Raw genomic sequence first — 20,169 nt, forward strand, 5'->3', positions numbered from 1 at the left:
TAGTTTGTGACTAACTGTTTAACTCCAGCAAGGATCTATATACACTTCAAAGGATTGATTAAGCAAAGAGTTGCAATAACTTGTTGTCAGTTTGATTTAATGTCACAGTGTCAGTGGTCATATAACAACCAGTCTATTACACAATATTAAGACAACCAGCCAAATATTGCTATTGTTTTGGGCTATTTGGGTCATAAAGGTTTAGCGCATGGGTCACTTTAGGTTCCAGGCCACATGTAGAAGCTCTCTGAGGTTTCCTCCACTTAGAGAGTTTCTACTCTCCACAGTCACTATCGTATCTTTTTGGGAACTGTTGTGTTGCTCTATAACTGTGTAAGCCCTCGACTGCACAATGTCGATAATATGTGTAATCTAACACATTTGGACCATATGGTGGAGCGGTTCGGGATCTGTTCCAAAATAGCATCGTTCCCCCAGTGCCTTGGTTTTATTTCGCTGCTCGTCGTTCGGTTAGGATTGTGAGTGTGCATGTGTGCGCGCTCCTCCTCCTCAGTCACTCACCCACCGGTCACCGGAGAGAGAGAGAGAGAGAGAGGGAGACGCACCGGGAGCCGCAGGGAGAAAATGACCGTGGAGAGAATATTCGACGAGCTCGGACATTTCAACAGGTACCAAACGTTTCTACTCGTCTGCAGAGTCGTGACGTTTCCACGTTTCCCTTGATCCGTGCGCGAGTTGCGTTGTTTTTGTCATTTTGTGGCACCATCAACAAACCGTTAACTTCCCAAAGTCCGAACTTGCGATTGGGGAAACGAACTGTAAGAGTTCCTGTCCCCAGTTACACTTTATTCACTGTGACTGTTTTGATAATAAAATTATCTTCGGTCCGATGAAAAGTTTCTACAGAAGGCAATGCTTTTAAAACGTTAAATTCTTTTAATGTTTTTTACATATTTTTTCACAATAAAAGCACACGTTAAATGAATTGAGTTTCGTGTGCAGTCAGTTCTCTATAAAAAATAGTGGAGGAGGATGTACTCCAACATTTCACTCGAGCAAAAGTACAAGTTAAGAGATCAAATTGTACAGAACTAAAAGTAAAAGTAATTGCAGAGTAAATAAATATACTCAAGGGAAGTACAGATATATGAATAACGTATGACCAATGAACAATATATCAAAGTTACAACCACTAGAGGCAGTTTTACATCCTTTATTTGGTTAATTAAAAGTTGCATTTTACTTTTCTTTACAAGTAAAATGTTCACTCTCTCTCTCTCTCTCTCTCTCTCTCTCTCTCTCTCTCTCTCTCTCTCTCTCTCTCTCTCTCTCTCTCTCTCCACTCTTTCCACATACCTCTCTTATCTCCTTCTCTTCTCTCACCCCATCTGGTTGAGGCAGGTTGTGGCCTCCCACTTTTTGACTTATCTGTCATATATTAGACCGCGATCATCTCTCTCTGAATTTTAGGTCAGAATTTTTTTAATGTATTCTCCTCTCCAGATTTCAGGCATGTCTGTATTTTGCAGCAGTCTTCCAGGCCACCGCCTGTGGGATCCACTACCTGGCGTCAGTTTTCCTGGTGGAAACCCCAAACTTTGTGTGCAGTGGGCCCAGCAACATCACGGATGTCCTGTATGGTAACCTGTCAGGATCGAGTCTGGAGGATTTCCTGCCGGACTTCAAATCAAGGACTGGGGTCATGGTGGTCAGGACGGCTGAAGGGGAACAGTGGGAGCTCAGCCGATGCCACTCTGCCCAGCGCATCGACCCAATTGGCTTCACATATGACTTTGATGGAATCAAAACAGTGACAGCCTGTGATGGAAACTTTGTTTACGACCACACTGAAGTCGAACAAAGTGTTGTGACGGAGTGGGACTTGGTATGTGATAAAGAATGGCTGCCCAAGCTGTGCCAGCCCACCTTCATGATGGGGGTGCTGATCGGAGCGTTGGTGTTTGGGGACCTCGCTGACAGGTAAGCCAAGATGAGGGGGGGGGGGACTTCTTGTTGAGTAAGAATTAATGCATGATGAGTGATATCATGTGGGACTCATCGAGAGAGTTTCTCCGTACAGCAAAGTTATTTTCATATGTGCGTGAAAACAAAAGCACATGTTCTCTGACTGTGGCTGAGATAGTACTATGCTATGTTCATATCCACATGGAGGCTTCAGGAGACATGTTGGCACTTCTGCCTCAACATCAAACGAGACACGCCCCTCTCAGATTCTTAGTGGTCGGTGTTTGAGTGCAAGACTTGAGTGCACGCTCACAGGCCTGGAGGTGTGGTAAAGGCATGATGAGAGTTAAAGGATGAACGGCTGGGGTGGATGAGGGGTTATTATTATTCACTGCTTGTTTCGGTCATACTGTATTTTATATTGTTTTCTGTCAGTTGGGGAAGCAAAAAATAAAGATCACACTCGTCTTTTTCACTGTTTTCTGATGTTTTGTAAAATGTATCATCTAATTGAGAAAACAATTGGTAGATTGATTGATATCGATTGATAATAACCTATTATAAAGGTGAACTTTGTTGGTCTGAGGACTTTTATGTACAGAGTGGAACTGCAGCAGCAACTCGATGTACGAGTTTTCCTCTGTTTCTCTCTTTCACCCTGGTCTTTCTCCCTGAACGTGTCTCTCTCCTCCAGAGTTGGCCGTGTGAAGATTCTGATGTGCACCAGCATCTGTCAGTTTGGGTTCGGAGTGGCTGTTGCGTTCTCTGGAAACTACTATTTCTTCATGGCAGTCCGTTTCCTCCTTGCTATGGTGAGTATGGCACGTCTCCCTGAGAAGGTGCATTTCTTTTTAACCTTTGTATGCCATGAATGAATAATCTATCAAGTTGTCACTCATATGAGATTAATGCAGTTCCAGACAAGGACTTAAAGGTTCAGTGTGTAGAATTTAGTGACACCTAGTGGTTAGGTATCATGTTGCAGCTGAATACCCCTCACCTCACACTACCCTTCCATTCATGAAGGAGAACCTGTGGTAGCCTTCAGTTGTCATAAATAAAAACAAAAGGTGTTTAGTTTGTCCAGTCTGGGCTACTGTTAAAAAACAAGGCGGCCTCCTTATAAAGTATTTATCTATAAAGGCCCATTCTAGGGTAAAGAAAGAAACAATTTGTACAATTTAGATGAAACCCACCAGTGAAAAACATCAATAGGATGATATTATGTATAATAGATTAGCCGATAGCCAATAGATTCCTTTCACCTAAAGCTCACACACGAGACCTTTAAGCTGAATCCAATGTGAACGTGCACTTTGCGAGGGTTTTAAGTGACAGTCTATTAATGTATACATGTTGAAGGAAGTCTATAAAAGCTCACAGGGAGTGAACTATTTTCCACTTTGGGCTTGTAAACAAATATTCTTCTTCATGTTCTCTATGTCCCCAGTGTGTGGATGTTTCACTGCGAAATAGTTTCTCAGCCAGTTGCTAATGTTCTCTATGAATATATTAGGAGCCTCCCCCTGTTAGTCATATTACAGTGAAGCCAACATTCAAACCAAAGCAGCATGTTCGCTCCAGCTGGGTATAAAAAGAATATGAGAAGAACTTTGCAGCTCTAACTATACAGTATATAGATATATATATATATATATATTTATATACTGAATTTCCTTTCCTCCTCTGTACTTGACAGAGTAGTGACTGTCTGATAATGTCTTATCCGAGACACCATTCATTTCTAACAAGGAAATGACCGAAAGCAACAGCTTGCTCATGTTTTTCAGGCCTTAAAGTATATAAAATAATTAAGCATCAAAACTTGAAGGCAAGACAACCATAAGGAATAGAGCGAGTAAAGCAAGCAGTGAGTCTTGGAGTAGTTTAGTGTGTTTGTTGTTGTTGTTTTATTCACTGGGTTCATGAGATCTGTGCTCAAGAGACCGTTTCACTACAGTTACAAGGCTGCGTGGCAGTGGAGTTGAGCTCACAGAGACCCTACAGTCCGTCCTCTGTTTCACTTCCCGCTCCGCCTTCTCCCCCCCTCCCCAATCCTCCTCAGCTACAGCTGTTGTTTGTCTCACAGTCAGATGCTCAGATGGTGAAGGCTCGTTCTGCACAGCCACACTCAACACAGGGCAGAAGTCTGTTTTATAATCAGGGTGATAAAGTGTAATCGTTGACGTAAACATTATACTTTGATTAAAAGTTTTCTCTTTTTAAGAAGCACTGAAGCTGTTTACTTTTAAGTTGCAGATATATCAACATATAACTGCTGTAAATACACGTCTCTGTTTTATTTGCAATTCCGACTGTATACTGTGTGTTAGCTCGATATCACAAGCATTTATATTCCTTTCCATCTTTGCTCTGGGCAGGTGTCCAGTGGCTACCTCGTGGTGGTGTTCGTCTACGTTACCGAATTCACCGGCATCAAGGTACGCACATGGACCTCCATGCACGTGCACGCAGCCTTTGCAGTTGGGGTCATGGTGGTGGCTCTGACTGGTTACCTGGTGCGGGTCTGGTGGATCTACCAGATCGTCCTCTCTACCTGCACCTCGCCCTTCCTGCTCTTCTGCTGGAAGTTCCCTGAGACGCCCTTCTACCTGATGGCCAAGGGCCGTTACAGGGACGCCCAGACGCTGCTGGACAAGATAGCCCGCTTCAATGGCCTGGAGTGCAGCCTGAAGGCTGAGGAGCTGCTGGAGCCGGAGGAGAGGGAGAATGGCACAGCTCTGCTGGAGCAGGAGGAAGGGAAGCAGCCGGCGAAGAAGCTGTCCATCCTGGACCTGTTTCGAAACTGGAGGATGGCGGGCCGTACGTGCACAGTGTGGGCGATCTGGTTCATCGGCAGTCTGGGCTACTACGTTTTCTCTTTAGGATCCGTCAACTTAGGAGGAAACCAATACATGAACCTCTTCCTTGCTGGTAAGTGACAGAATCCTGCTGAGGTCAAGGAATAGTGGAACACATTTTGAGACTGTAGACAACTAGCATACTATGCATATTGGTGGGCCTATGCCAAAACCAAGATCAAAGAGTAAAAATAAATTCTGATGCCATTTTTAACTGGAAAAAAGTTGTTCCTAGTCTTTTTTCCTCATAATTTTTTCACAATATTACTATTTAATTCTTGAAATCTTTTTTACTCCTTTGATTGGCCCTAATATTCTGTAATAAAAACAGATATAATTGGTATTTTGAAACCTTGGACATTTTCACTGTCAATTTTAATATATAATATTTCTTATATTTGTACACCATAAACACATTTTGGTAATACATTTGTTACTATGTAATGTGTGAGGAATTCCAGAATTTATATTAATCATATAATTTAATGTGCTTCCTTTAACACCCAACCAGTAGGGCCATTTATAATCCTCACCCTTTTTCCTCGAAAGATTCAGCTGAGCTCAGAGATTTACTATCTGGTTATTTAAGTCCCACTATATTGAATATCACTGGGTCAGTGTACCAGAGCCATGATAAGCTCTGACTGGGAGCTGCTCTGATTGGCTGTTTTCAGGTGCAGTGGAGCTCCCCTCTTATCTGGTTGGTTGTTTTGCAATGGACAGGATCGGAAGGAAGAAGACTTGTGCCCCATCCCTGCTCCTGGCGGGGGTCGCTTGTATGCTCATCATTGTGGTTCCCCCTGTATGTACAAAGAGCAAGTGTGTCTCTGTGTATTTGTTTTTGTGTGTGTCTCTGTGTGTGTGTATCCACATTTGTTGCATCCTATGAAGCATATTTCAAAAGTGTTTGTCTTCTGGGGTTATAAATCTATTAATTTCAACATTTTAGGTTGATGTAAAAAAAATCATACATTTGAGTTTCAAGAGAAACGTTCTTTGAACAATAATTAAAACTAGGGCTAAGTTAGCTCTGCTCAAAGTCGGGTTGAGTAACAGCAGGTACTTAGGGTCCAAGTAAATAAGACCTTTGACCTCGAAAGCTGTTTCTGAACAGAGCGGTCAACGAGCTTGACCTGAAAAATCGAGGCATGTAGACAGTGAAAACAGCAGAGGCAGCGTCTGAGTGTAGTCACTCCTGTGGGCTGCTTCAGGAAGAGAAGACACACAATCCAACCTAACCCCCTCTACAGAATTTACACACGAGCGCAGAGTGTATGTGACTTCCTTTGGTATATAATGTGTTCAGCTTCACTTCACTGACTGAGTAGAAAACTGTACATGAAAGTGTTTGTTGACAGTTTCACATACGACACACTGCATTTTACAGTCAGCAACTTGTTAGCTTAGCATTAAACAAAGACCGTAAATATTGGCTCTGCCCAAAGGAAACCAAATCCACTTGCCTCCACATTTATCAACGTGTTATTTGCACTTTGTTTTCCCGCAGGACATCAAGTGGCTGGCCATCGTTCTCAGCATGACGGGGAAGTTTGCCATCGCCATCGCCTTTGGTCTCATCTATCTGTACACGTGTGAGCTCTATCCAACCATTATCAGGTAAGAAAGAACACAATCAACACACATACATAGAATATGTCTGTAAAAAGTGTTTTGTTCTTTATGGATGTTTTAACAAACAGTGGTTGACCTTCTCCCTCCAGGTCTCTGGCAGTGGGTAGTGGCAGTATGATGTGCCGCGTCGGCAGTGTGGTAGCCCCCTTCTGTGTGTACCTGGCTGAAGTCTGGGTCTACCTACCTCAGGTATACTTATTCTCTTGTGGCTGGTAGTATTTAATTACCGGATTTCCCCATTCAATGTCGGCCTAGTGCCCTGATCCTATGTCTCACATTTCATCTACAAAGGTATCCTGGCAAACAATTAATTTAAATCTTTCTCCATGGCCTCTCTGTAGCTCATCGTGGGAATCCTTGCATTTATTATCGGAGTGCTCACATTGCTGTTGCCTGAGACCTTGGGCAAACCTCTAACAACCACCTTGGAGGAGGCAGAAGCTCTGGGGTCTAAGAAAAAGGACGGGATGGAGATGAACCAATTTGAGGCCAAGGCCTGAGCTGCACACTGCTGGAGACAGACGCACCTCCGTGAAGAAGCTTCAGGGAAACAGAATGAAAGGAAGAGAGAGAAAAAGATGGCTGCAAAAGGTGAAACAGTAACACCGCTGATATTTTGGATTATTAGAAGAACAATTTAAGAAGAGCAAGCGTTTATCAGAACTCTCGAAATGATCCTTCATCGAAACTGTCAATCAAGAAGTCATCCAGATTATACCAAATGCTGCATAGTGATATGTTTACCTGTTATATTGCATCACATCCTGTATATTATATTATCACAATAAACATAATAGCACGTTTTGTTCTCTTATCAAAAAAGTGCCTTACTGTTTATATTAAAGTCCCTTTTTGTCATTTTGTCAACTTGTATTTGAATCTCAGGGCTTTCATTTCAAGATGTCACTGTGAAAATATGAAGGTGTTTTAACTTTACACTCTGTTTGATATGAGTGTAAGTCAGTGTCCTAGTTTCCATGAAATCGAGATGCTGGGCATATGGAAGGAAAAAGAATCTGAAGTAATGTATGAGTCAAGGTGTGTTCTCCAAATGTTTGGACCGAAGACGGGAATGAACCACAACAGTTGGGAGATGTATCCACCTGCTTTGCAATATTGTGGTACAGTACAAGGATGTTTTTGTTTCATATCAGACCATTACGTGATCTGAACTTAGCGAGAACTAAAAAAGTTCTGTGATAAGGTGAAAAGTCACAAAATCAATCAATACTATGATTTTTGTTTGTATGTTTAGTCAGTATTATTTTTTTCTGAATAAATATGGTGGCTAAAACTGACGTTGTTGAGTCCCTCTTTCTCCTAAAGTGAAAAATGGAGGGGTTACCCTGATGGTTGAAAAATATGGATTCTATTTAGAACAACCCACAATTACAGACAGCTTCCTATTCACCAGCGGAGTAATAATAGCTTCTTCTGCACCAGCCAGCACATGAACTGGCAGTTTCGACTCAACCCCTTAACCCTGAACCTGATTCCAAACATAACCCTAAACATAGCCTTAACTCATGCCCTAATCATAGCCTAACCGTAACCCTGACCCAAACCTGATTAGACCCTATAGCAGTCACTCATCACTGATTATTTCGGGTAATAACTTATGTCTTAGAGCTGCAAAAACACTGCACTCAGTTAAGTTCAACAGAACTTGACAATCTATTGACTGCAACCTAAGTACTTTTTTTTTTCTTCACTTAAGCTTTCCTGCATAAGTGGGAAAAGGACGCCGCCTGCTGGACATCTTCAGGAATAGCATGGGAAAAAAAACTGATTCAATAATAAGTCACATTTGTCTATATAAATAAAGAATGACATAAGAGGATAGCTTTGTGCAGCCTGCATTCCTATTTTCTATCATAGAGATTGAGCTACGGCTTATATAACATCTGCCTCGAGCAAAGAATTCCAGGACTGAGGCCACAACATCCTATCTGCTCAGCACAGATCGCATAAAACTGCATTAAACATTATTGAATAACAGCTGTTTTGCATTATGTGTCTTCCAGACTGGAGAGGTAAGATGAGGCGAGGTTGTGTGTGGAGAGACAGGCTGCTGCAGGGAAGAGAGAGCTGCGTGTCCTGCATCATGTCTGTGAGTAGGGACACGTGTGTAACTTTAAGATGAGGCACAAATGGCCAAACACACATTCATCCATCAACAAATCATCCTCACGGGGACATTAGCTGCAATGGTTAAAGGACATTTATTTTGAAGGCTGTAAAATGATCGACTGCATTAGTTGTTAACCAGATTTCAGCTGTTGTTATAAACCCATTAAAATGCCAATAATCGGTTCATAGCCGCCAGAAACCAAAGATACAGTTCATAAAGTTATTAAACATTTTTTTATCTTTCCTTCCTGAGAATCTTATCTGGAATGCAAATGAATACAAAATAATAAATTAAACTGGCAAAAAAAAAAAGAGGAAACACTGAACACACACACCAGGACAATGAAAAAGGTACAGACAATGGAGGATTAGGATGGTATAGTGAAATACGACTATCACATACTAGCTTATGGTTACTGTTCCTCTGCATGTGATGAAAGAACACGCACTCTGACTAGCTGCTAGCTGGGACTGGTGACACAGACAGAGAGACGTAATCCAGTTTTGTGACCAAATCCTTCGTTTTGCTGCAGAATCCCAGGAAAAGTCCTCTCAGAGATGGAAAAGTGGAGTGTTTGTAATGCATCGCAGTAGGAACACTGCTATTTGGCAAGCTCAATCTTTCAAACTTTGGATTAAAACTAATTGCACTCCATAAATGCCTTTTTGTTGTGTTATATTAGCCTATATTTTCAACTAATGACCCAAGTAACAGATCTATGTTAAAATACGCTGCTGGTTTGGTCAAACTCAATCAGTCATGCACGCTTTGTTGGAATTCTTTGAATTCATAATCGAGTGCTCGCTGTTTAACCCTCATTTGTACCTAATATTTAAAAAAAAATTATAAACCAATACTGTAACAACAGACACGGAGCTTCCTCTCACACCGTTGCTGTAACTCTCGACAAGGTTTGGCACTTTCATCCGTCCTGGACGACTAATATACATACAAGACTTTTGGCACTTTCTTTTGTATTCAAGGACACAATTCCCAGCTCCTAGGACGTGAATCCGTTGGTGAAGTAAGATCCTCCTTCTTGGGCGCTGTCTCTGAAGTCCGCTCGTACAGTAAACACCCCAGCGACCGACATGTAGAACATTTATCCGTCAACATTTTGCTCTAATCTCTCCTGGAGATCAGGTTTTTTTGTTTAATTTCATGTAAACACACCCAAAGAAACGTTTATTACAAAATTTGAGTCAAGCAGAATGAGCTTAACGTTATTTCCCCATTGTCCTTGGTCAATTTTTTAAATAGAGCATTTTGTCCTTCCAATAACTCGACCCCACAGTCCTCAGTGCTGAGCCTGCCGTGATAGGAGCCCGTTGCAGATGGAAAACACATCGTCAAAAAAACCCGGGAGCGCCAGGATCCGCACACCCCTAAACACCACCTCACTTTAACATGGGATTACTCAAAGACGGGGGGAACGCTCCCCTTCGCTTTCAGGCGGCCTCCAGCTGTCTCTAGCCAATTCTAGCCAATCAGCTTTATTTATTTATCCTGGCTACGATCACCGATCATCGAACAGCCCCTTAGGTATGGACCAGCCAACTGTTGGCGTCCTCGAGGTCCGTTTCCAGCTCCTCATCTTCATCCAGAGGCTCTGGGGTCCGGAGGGCCAGCTCCCGTAGGAAAGTGGGTGAGTAGGCGGCGGGCTGGGAGACGGACTTGAGGCCAATTTTCTTCTTCGTCAGGTGGAATTCATCCCGGATGAAGTTGTAGAACTCGTACTCGTAGCGCATGCGGTGGTACAGGACCTGCAGGGCCTCCAGGGTGGGCGTGTGTTTACGCACCGTGCCTGTCATGTTCCCCATCTTCTTGTAGTCTGCACAATGAAGGTAGAGGAAGTCAGAGATGTAAATATTCATTTTTTTAAGATATAATACAGTTAACACCTAAAATTTCATAGCGATACTTTGAAAAAAAGGTATTTTCGATTGCAAGTGTACCTGGGCTCTTGTAAATGTTGAGCACTCCAGTAAAGTAATGAGGTAAGAGCCTCTCCAGCATGAGCAGAACATCCTCCAGCTCCTCCAGGATCCCCACCAGGAGGTAGTTCTCCAGAACGTTCTGTTTGGCCCGTTCCAGAGCCCACACCCCCGGCTCCCTGGTGGAAGAAGACGAGAAGAGAGTGAGAGGCCGAAAAGCAAAGACATATAGACAGAAGACGACCTTTATAGAGGAGACATCAAATCTTTGGCTATCACCAAATTACCCCGACGTCTCAGGGAGCAAAACAAAGGTAGTAACCGTACCTGCATTGTGGATGCTGTCCACAGAAGTAGGGGATGATGTAGAAAACTCTGGGGTTGGAGCACTCCGGGTAATTCTCTAGAATGCACACGTTGATGTCCTGGAAGCAGAAGAATACATACAAATTATTTAATTAAATGCTTTATGCCTTCCTTTCAGTGTTTTCCATATTCATTTGTCCTTCTGACATTTTACTGAGTAGTCTTATTTTATTATTGTACATTTTATTTTGTAAATACTTAAATCAGCATCCATTAGATTTTTTTTTATCTGTCTTTTACTCAGCAGAGTTAAGCATTTTCATAGTTTTTCATATTCATATTATTCTGTTTTTATTACCTAACTACTTTTTTTACTGAATTTCCCCAGATGATTGTATTAGTGCCGCCATAAAGCGTCTTCTCTCAAGGAAGACAAATCTCAATGAGAATTGCAATGATTTGCTTCTGCCACTAGAGTGAGCTCTTCCCTAGCTCCTCCGTGAACTCAAATTCCTCATTGGTCTCATCAGAGGAACCCCAGTCCTGAACAACATCCTGTGCTCAGAGATAAACTCACATCAACAGCCCTCAGAGGCTGATTCCAAAGCAGAACAAATTAGTGTTTGGGTTCAACTGGAGGATTTAATGAAGGCCACGAGTTCAGGGCTGAGAACCCTTCTCTGAATGTGGTCGCCATTAAATAATGAAAAGGGGAAAATAACACAGAGGAAAGATTAAAAGCACTCTTGCAGGGGTGAAGCAGGCCGTGCACCGAGGGTTGCGGAACCAGAAGTCAAATCCAAGTCAGGTGACGTAAGCTTTATGGATGGAAAACAAGTCCTGAGCAACAAAACACTGCGAGAAAGCATGACTCACACACAGGGGCGCTCGCAGACACACTAAAGGCTTAAGTTTAGATACAGTACCCTCGCACAGTAGCAGCATGTTACAACCATGAGGCAGAAGGCGTTGACAGGCATGTGAAAGTGAACAGAATCTTGAAGTGGAAGTGAAGTGAAAGTGAAAGGATTACATCAGAGCGTGCCCTTTAGATTCATGCGCCGATAAGTCTGTAACGACAGAGCGATTTGTCAGAGGCGGCGCTGAGGCCAGCGTGGTCCATCACAGAGATTAAGTCGAGTCAGACAGGACCAGGGGCCCAGACCTTCCCGGGGGACGCAGACTGGGCTGAGACGTGAGGGGCCTGCGGGGCCGACACTGGGAACCAGGGGACGGAGCTGTGAGAGAGGCCTCACAGACAGGAGCGTAAACACGGCTTAAACGGCAAGACACCCCGTGTATATGAGAATGCATTGTCTTGGATTGTGTAGCGTAAAGTAGGCTACCATCATCTGATGTTAACACAAGCATAAGATAAGATAAGATGCATTTATTCGTCCCAAACACATGCACAGTCATACTCATGCAGGTAGGGAAATTTAATCTCTGCTTTTGACCCATCTTGTGCAGTACACACAGAGCAGTGAGCAGCCGCGTACAGCGCTCGGGGAGCAGATGTTGGGGGAGTAAGGTGCCTTGCTCAGGGGCACTAGACACGGTAGGGAGACTCTTGGATTTTTGGACAGATCAATCCAGGTTCGTCTTTTGTTGTCTGTTCGTGGAGTCGAACCAGAGACCTTCCCTGCCCATAGTCCAAGTTTCTGCCACTAGACCACCGCCTCTCTCTAAGCATTGGATGATGATAAAGAATAATGTTATGCTTTGTTTGTTCGAAGACAAAAAAACTACACAGAAACTGTGAATGACATTAATCAGTTCTTTTTTCCCTGCAGCCGAACACTGTGGAACAATCGTGTCTCTGATTCAGCGGCTGTGGGGTTTGATTGAACTTTACGTCCGAGCCGCAGGATGCACGGGGAGCCGGACTTACTGCTGATGAGTGGAGCCAACCACTGGAAAGCTCTTCAAAAGAAACCACAACAAAACCCCAGAGGAACCTTTAGAACACTGTGCAGAACTGCGCTTTTGTTCGTGTGTACGGGTCGTGTCCGGACTCGCGATGCGTTTGCCACGGCTTTTCTCGGATTCATAATTTCCAGAGCACTTTGTTGTACTTCTTGTCTTTCGTTAATCAAAGAATGGTGGAGTCAGTGGAATCCAGCGTTGTAAGTTATCAGAGCATCTTCCTGCCCTGCAGTTAGCAGTGTTCTCTTTGTGGTGACTGTTGGATTTCTTTAAAATATACACAAAACTTTTCCAGCCGTGTGAGAAAAGATAAAACACTTGCAGAGATTTCAAAAGAAACTCGAGTTACAGTTGTTGAAGTGTTGTGCGTTTGAAGTTCGCTCCTACATTCAACTCTACACTCCCTAAAAGTCTAGTCGGCTACAAACAGACACAGCGAATAGACTCCGAAAAGCCCTTTTCAACCCAATGAAGCATGACACAAAAAGCTCCTAAGAAATTCATTAGGAGCCAAATTGGAAACCGAAAAAGAAACAAGGCAGTAGAGACTCAGAAAAGGGACCAGGAAGTGACACGTGTGACGCCGCTCCCCTTCACGATTGGCTCGCAGCCAGGAAGTCCCTCCTCCGCCTCGCCGCCACGACACTTGAAACCTGCTGCCTCCACGTTTAGGGGACCTCTGGGAAACCGGCCACAACTCATTTATAAACATCTACGTCCCAATCGGAAAAAAAACCCGCAAAGACAATTGGCAGTTTCTTTAGAAAGGCCCATTAGTATTTAGAGGAGAGCTCCTGTGTGCACACTCAGGCTCATTGTTCCTATTCTTACTGTGGATTACTGAGCAGTCCCAGAGACTGAAGCTAAATAATCTCCGCAGCGGCCTCCTGGTCCGCTCCATGGATTGTGTGCATGAATTAAATCAGGAGTAATTGATGATGTGAACCTTTCCCATGGGACGCTTTGACTCGGCTTCCATCAGGGAGCATGGGAGTAGCAGACCTCGGTCAGATCCCTTTCAAACCGGCAGTAAATGTTTTCTTTTTGCCACTTGGGAACGGTCGGAAAAGGAGCTGTAAACACATCACGGGCACATTTTCACCTTTTAAATGAATCTTTTCATCGAGTGAGCAAACTGTGACAGCATCCAGCAGTCACAGATCATTCCTTTGGAGGGGGAGTATGGCCACTAGAGGAGATGAAGCCCATTCACTCTCCTTTCAGCTGCTGTGTGATAGATAACCTTCTCCTCCTGCAGTTTGGAACTGGACAGGTAGAAAGTTTAGCTTGATTTATAGGTTAACTTAAACTTAGGTTTAATGTTGGGCTCTAGGGGCGGCTGTGGCTGAGGGGTAGAGTGTTTGTCCTCCAACCTGAAGGTCAGCAGTTCGATCCCCAGTCTGACCCATCTGCATGCCGAAGTGTCCTTGGGCAAGATGCTGAACCCTGAATGCCCCCCCCCCATAGAATAACAAAGTGCTGCGAATAGATGCACTGTGTGAATGTGTGTGTGAATGGGTGAATGTAAAACTTTACTGTAAAGCGCTTTGAGTGGTCATCAAGACTAGAAAAGCGCTATATACAAAATACAAAACCATTTACCATTTTAGGTGGACGACAATGTTACAATGTTATTTAGCAAAGAATGTATATGATGGGGTTGTGATGTTATTATATATGATTGCAGATGTGTGTTTATTTAGATTTTGCACATTCAAATTATAAGGCCAGGGTGGAGTTGGCATGTTTTTCTGGTCTCGGCGTGTTTTTTTTTCCGGCTTCCTAACACAGTCCAAGGACATGCAGATCGGGGTTAGGTTCCTTGGAGACACTAGGTGTGAATGACAGTTGTTTGTCTCTGTTGACAATATGATAGACGGCGGCCCTGCCTCTAGCTCAATGTCAGCTGGGGATCGGCTTCAGCTCCCCCCTTAACCCTAGAGGGTAAGCTGTGTAGATATTGGGTGGATTTTAAGATGGATGGATGGATGGATGGATATTGTATTCAAGTTGATCCTATATAAAGATGCGGATGTTGAGCTTGTTTGTTGGACGTGTGGACTAAATGTGTGTTTTTGCTCTTTACTGTGTTGTTTTGTTTAATATACAGTTGTGGATTCCTCTTGTCAAAGTGGGTAATGTTGAGAAATTTCACTTAAGTATGATGTAAAATTTTAAAGCTTCGTTGAGCTGCAGGCATGAGTCAGGCGACCTTTACGTCACATCGTCAACACCTGATTATACGCAACCGTGTTGTTGTCGGTTGCACCTCGGGCGATTCCCTTTGTGACTGACTCCCCTCCTTATGGTTTCCAAAGTGGAGGCATGTAGGGACACGGCCAATGCCAGTAAAGCCTCTATTCTATGTGTGTGAGTGTGTGGATGTGTCATTGTCAATGTCAGTTTAGCCGAGAGACGATGATTTTCACCTGCCGTGGGAATCTCACCTGATCGGACCTGCGTTGTTTTTTTTTTACCGTGAGAACTAATCTCCAGTCGAGGCACTGGATTGATTTGAGCGTGCACATTCATGATAACACACACATGCACACATTGTACTAGCTGAGGGAAAGTAAATACAGACTTAACTCTGCAAATAAAGCGACCAGAGAAGTCTGGGTTGGCATTTTTTAAACCGGCTGCATGCCCGGAATAAAAATAATTTAAGTCTTTAAGTGACACTCCATGCATGTGCTCAGTTACATGTGAGAGTATACTTAGAACACTCTGCATTCAAGTGTCCAGTGCATGCCTCTGTGTAGCGTAGTGTATGCGTGTGTGTGTGTGTGTGTAAAAAGGGGTGTGGGGACCGACGGAAAATCCAAGCTGACCACAGGAATGTCTCAGCAACACGTGCATCAGGTTCCCTCGGCCCCGGCTGGAGAACTGACAGTGTTCTTTCATTGACACCTCACATATTCACCCACTGCAGGGCAGGAAGGGCTAATGCACACCAGGCAGGGGACACATCCGAGAGCAGCCTGAGCTCTGTTCACACCCCAGGAGCCTCCTGCTGATGCACACACCCGTTGTAGAAAGGCTATTCTTGTGAGGACATTCACTCCTGGCTGTAAAATCTTGATCATGGAATGGGTGTCAGTGTATTGTTTTGCTTTGTCAAATTGTTTTGGCTGAAACTGAACTAAACTCGCTGCTTTCTAAAAAACGCAGAGTAAGGAGGTTCCCAGCATCTGAGTTAGTTTTGGTCCAGATCCACATGAGGGGCTGGATCCATGAAATCTCTCCCCCTTTGCTTAGAATTTAAATTAATGGCTCTTTTCTTACATTTTGAGTAAAACAATCTGGCATATTTAGTCGACTGATATGAGTGTGTGCAATTTGGTGCAACATGATTAAATTTAAGTGGACTGTTGGGCCTTTGCAGAGGTTTGCTTGTTATTCACACATTCTATTACATATAAAATCCTGAATAGGCTTTTTACACTATAATGTGTCCGTGACTCTATTTGCTGATTTTTTTACCTGGAGTTATTGTGTCAGTGATGTTTTCTGCAGTTTTGGGTGTATATATTTCTAAGTAGCTGTATAACTATGCAGATGCTAGGCTGGTACATTCTTGCAGCCACTGTTTACATTTGATTTAGCCCATAACTGGAGCTGTTTAGCTGATTAGGTTGTTGCTGATGTTGCTATTAGCGAGTGGATTTAAATAAAAGAGACGGGGGAACAAGGCGAAAACACTTGAGTGACTCAAGGGGGGAAAACATCACATCCTGTTTTCTAACTTTCTGAACTAAACCAAGCAAATAGGTCATTGGTTTGGAAAGCTTTGGGTTTTTAACCCTGTCCAGAGCATGTGGTCCTCATAAGTACAGGAGACACACACACAGACACACACACAGACGCACACACACAGGTAAGCCAGTCTACAGCCACACGGCCCTCTCTTGCCCCCTTTAACTCTAGCGAGGGGCCCCCGTGGTCTGCATACTTTAATAACTCAACTCACATGGTCCAAAAGTCCAAAGGAAAGCAGTGCAATACTTAATTACACCCAGTCAGACTCAAGCCAGTATGACATTCTGGCCACGGCCTCCTGAGCTCTCAGGGTCTCTGGACTGGGGGAGGAATGCTGAGGAGTGGAGTTCACCATAACAATCTGGACCAGGTATTGATAGAATCATCTTTTTAGTGCCGTGATATATTTTTAGAAACTGTGTGATTTCATCCAATGTATTCTTATCCAAACTGTAGCTGTTTGTCAGTCTTAAGCTCATTCGATTATAGGAAACTACAAAAAGACATTTCACTTCATGTCCCGGCTGAGGCTCAGTTTATGAAAGCACTCGGACCGGAGCCAAAGCAGATACGTATTCAAAGCACCGTTACTGGCTCTGTCATAAAGTAACTGCAGCTCTTTTAAACACTGCAAACGCATTACTGTTTCCAACCATAAACAACCGTGGCATTGATTTCATTAATGTCCATATGAGAGTACATTTTCTGGAGGGCACTGGGACTGAGATGAAAAGCAGATAAAGGCTGAAGGATAGAATGTAAGTTGGACTCTTTAGATAGAAGTTTATTATTTCCCTCTTGGCATCACAGCATGGTGACCACATGTGGGGCTGTATCAAAGCCACAGTGCACAGCGTGGAGTAGAGTTTCATTGTAACTTCTATGGTTTTGCAAATGGTTAGGGTGGACGACATGACAGCTAATGGTATGTTTACAAAATTTCTGGATAGTGGGGGGAAGTGGAGACATGTCATCCATCTTTATATACATCTATCTATCTTAGGGCCTCACTGCTATTTAAATCTAAAAGTTATTAAGCTGTTTAAATTACAAGACTAGACATGACTTGTCATCTATATCTCACTCTCTGAAACTGTGTTTTAAATCTCTACATGATTTTGTCAAATGAAAAATACATCTGCTCGGCAAAATAAACCAGATCGATCAAAAGACGGAGACAATAATGAAGTGATGCCTGAAAACAAAAGGTCTCACCAGGTATCTCTCATCATCCTTCATCCCGGGCGTGCGGATGAGGTGGTTCTGCTCGCCCCTCCAGTCACCAAAGCGGCGGAAGAAGTAGTTGGAGAGGAACCGGTTGATGGGATCCCGGATTATGTTGATATAGACGGGCTGCTCTATCCTGAACCTGACGGAGGCCAATGAAAACGTACGTTAACACCGTCCGCACGTATGAAACTACGTATAACATGAATGGCACTAGGAGTCTATTTGTTTACTGCACCTGGTGAAGTTGAGGAAGTGAACATGCCGTGTGTAGAGGAACGGCTGAGGGATATTGCTGATGTTCTTCATGAGATCCACCTGAAAGTAGACACACACACACACACACACACACACACACACACACACACACACACACACACACACACACACACACACACACACACACACACACACACACACACACAAACACACACAGGAATCACATGATTAGAGAGATAAAAAACCATCCCTTGAATTCAATCAAAATGCACAAGATCTCTTACACTCATGACTCATTTTCTCACCAAGCTCCATAAATGAATCCTTGGGAAATCAGTGAAATGTCCCCCCCAAAAAAATTAAAGGGGTGATAAACAAAATCCTGAATCCGCCCCCTGATCCTGATTTTGACCAGAATATCAGGTTTTCTTTCCTGACCCATAACACATCTTTCCACCAAGTTCGGTAGTAATTTTTACAGTAGTTTTTGTGTAACCTTGCTTACAAACTAACAAACGTACAATCCCACAAACAAACAAATTGACAAAGAGCTGCTGTAGGTGTCGTCAAATAGAAACAAAGATAAACACGTCGAGTCGCAGCGCTTGATTGTTTGAAATGAGGAGGTGGATAGAAAGTCCTTTGGCTGTAGATTAACCTGGCGCCTTGATTCGATTAGAATAATAATCCCACATCGCAGGCTGGCCTCGCCACAATTTCCATCTTTGCCTTGAGTGCAAAAACTTCGTAAAGTAATATTATTGTTCTGCTCATCTGGCAATACTCATCACCACAGCTCGTTTCCCCTCAGTCATGTCACACACAGGAAAGCCAACATTTAGAATTCCGTTATTCCAACGCCGTGTCCCAAAAAACCTTCTGCGTGGAGAGACGGGCCGACGGCGGCCAAAGCAAACGTGAGATATCGCAGCAGTGCCACATGCAGGTTCAACAGAGCCTCAGCTGGATGTGTAGGTGGTGAGGGCGAGGGAGAGAGTCTGGTTATTCCAGGGGAAACAACGAGATGTGACAAATCAAAGGGATTCATTGATGTAACCTGTCTTTTGGTAAATTGGCTGTTCTTTACACAAACAAAGACACAACAAGTCTTCCTCTCTGTCTTTCTTTCTTTCTTTTCTTCTTTTTAATTTGAAGTCAAGAGTAAATCCTGGAAATGAGGTAAAAACGTTAAAAATAGGGGCATTACTTACAGACAGCATCTTTAAAATACCAGAATCACTCAATGATTCCACCGTAAACTCTTCCTGATCGCTGCCCAGCTTTCTTTCATTTCCCTTGGTACCTGATTCTGTGCTATAACCTGTTGAATCCCTCTCTGTGTAGTCTAGAGACCTCTCTGGCCAAAGCCATTGATCCGCAGAGGAACCTCTTTGAATGTGCTGCTCTTAGAAAACCGTGCACAGGCACCTGTTACGTCACAGCCGGACTATTTGGACAGCAGCAGTAATATGTGTACTTGTTTATGTACACAGTTAATCTGAGGCCCCAGTCAGATTCAAGCTTCACACCGCCCCCCCACCCTCCTCTATAAACTCAGTAGATTTCCACTCGCTCAGCTTCCACTTTCTGTGGATGTCTCCTGCTGTACAGTATAAATTCTGAAACTTTCATTAGCGCCGACCCGATTTATTCCACCACTCCGGGTCCCACAGTATATACACTCTCTCTGTATCAATCCATTTTAAAAGAGGTTTATATTGAGAAAAAACTCTCACCCTTGACCGTTAGTCGAGACCAATTAGCCAAGAGCTAACCTCTGATGTCCCCTACACCCCCCCCCCCCCCCCCCTCCCCACACCCAGGTTGACGTCAAGACGCTGTGCACATTGGGATCATTTGATGCATGTGTGTGTGTTTGTGTGTTTTTTCTAACCCACCCCTCCCCTCTGGTCAGTCTGGCCAGCCCCCCCCTCTCATTGACCAAGCAGAGCTGCAGGGAGACAGAGGGCAAGTGGTGCAGGACAGTCTGAGATTCCAGGCATACCTGCCACCGACCCGACCCCTGCCCCCCTCCGCCCCACCACCACCGCTTCCTGAGCCCCCGCGGTGTCCTCACAGGGTTTATAAAGGGAACCGGAGGAAGAGCTACCACCGCAGAACACCATGACCCTGCATTCAACTTTGTTTCTGCGACTTGCATTGAGAAACGAATGGGAGCCTGAACAATCAGGACCTGTAGGGACAAATATGGCAGTCAGATCACGGGGCTGTGTCCACGGGTTGAGCT

The 20,169-nt window shown here is 43.8% G+C and overlaps 2 protein-coding genes across 2 annotated transcripts in view; one reads left to right on the forward strand and one right to left on the reverse strand.

Moving 5' to 3' along the window:
- Positions 1 to 519: 519 nt before the first annotated feature.
- On the forward strand, positions 520 to 7,717 carry slc22a16 (solute carrier family 22 member 16). The gene is made up of 8 exons (XM_053445072.1): positions 520 to 629; positions 1,465 to 1,941; positions 2,621 to 2,738; positions 4,308 to 4,860; positions 5,462 to 5,589; positions 6,295 to 6,404; positions 6,509 to 6,608; positions 6,761 to 7,717. The coding sequence occupies exons 1-8, from the start codon at positions 586 to 588 to the stop codon at positions 6,917 to 6,919; spliced, it is 1,689 nt and encodes a 562-aa protein (XP_053301047.1). The 5' UTR covers positions 520 to 585; the 3' UTR covers positions 6,920 to 7,717.
- A 905-nt stretch (positions 7,718 to 8,622) lies between these two features.
- Positions 8,623 to 20,169, reverse strand: part of usta (uronyl 2-sulfotransferase a) — a 50,814-nt gene continuing 39,267 nt past the window's right edge. Inside the window, exons 4-8 of the mRNA XM_053444706.1 lie at positions 17,941 to 18,020; positions 17,691 to 17,844; positions 10,812 to 10,909; positions 10,506 to 10,663; positions 8,623 to 10,381 (exon numbers count right to left, since the gene is read on the reverse strand). Of these exons, the coding sequence (XP_053300681.1) occupies positions 10,089 to 10,381; positions 10,506 to 10,663; positions 10,812 to 10,909; positions 17,691 to 17,844; positions 17,941 to 18,020 (783 nt within the window). The 3' untranslated portion in view covers positions 8,623 to 10,088. The remainder of the gene's footprint in view (positions 10,382 to 10,505; positions 10,664 to 10,811; positions 10,910 to 17,690; positions 17,845 to 17,940; positions 18,021 to 20,169) is intronic.

This window comes from Pleuronectes platessa, chromosome 17 (assembly GCF_947347685.1).
Source record: "Pleuronectes platessa chromosome 17, fPlePla1.1, whole genome shotgun sequence".
Lineage (NCBI taxonomy): Eukaryota > Metazoa > Chordata > Actinopteri > Pleuronectiformes > Pleuronectidae > Pleuronectes > Pleuronectes platessa.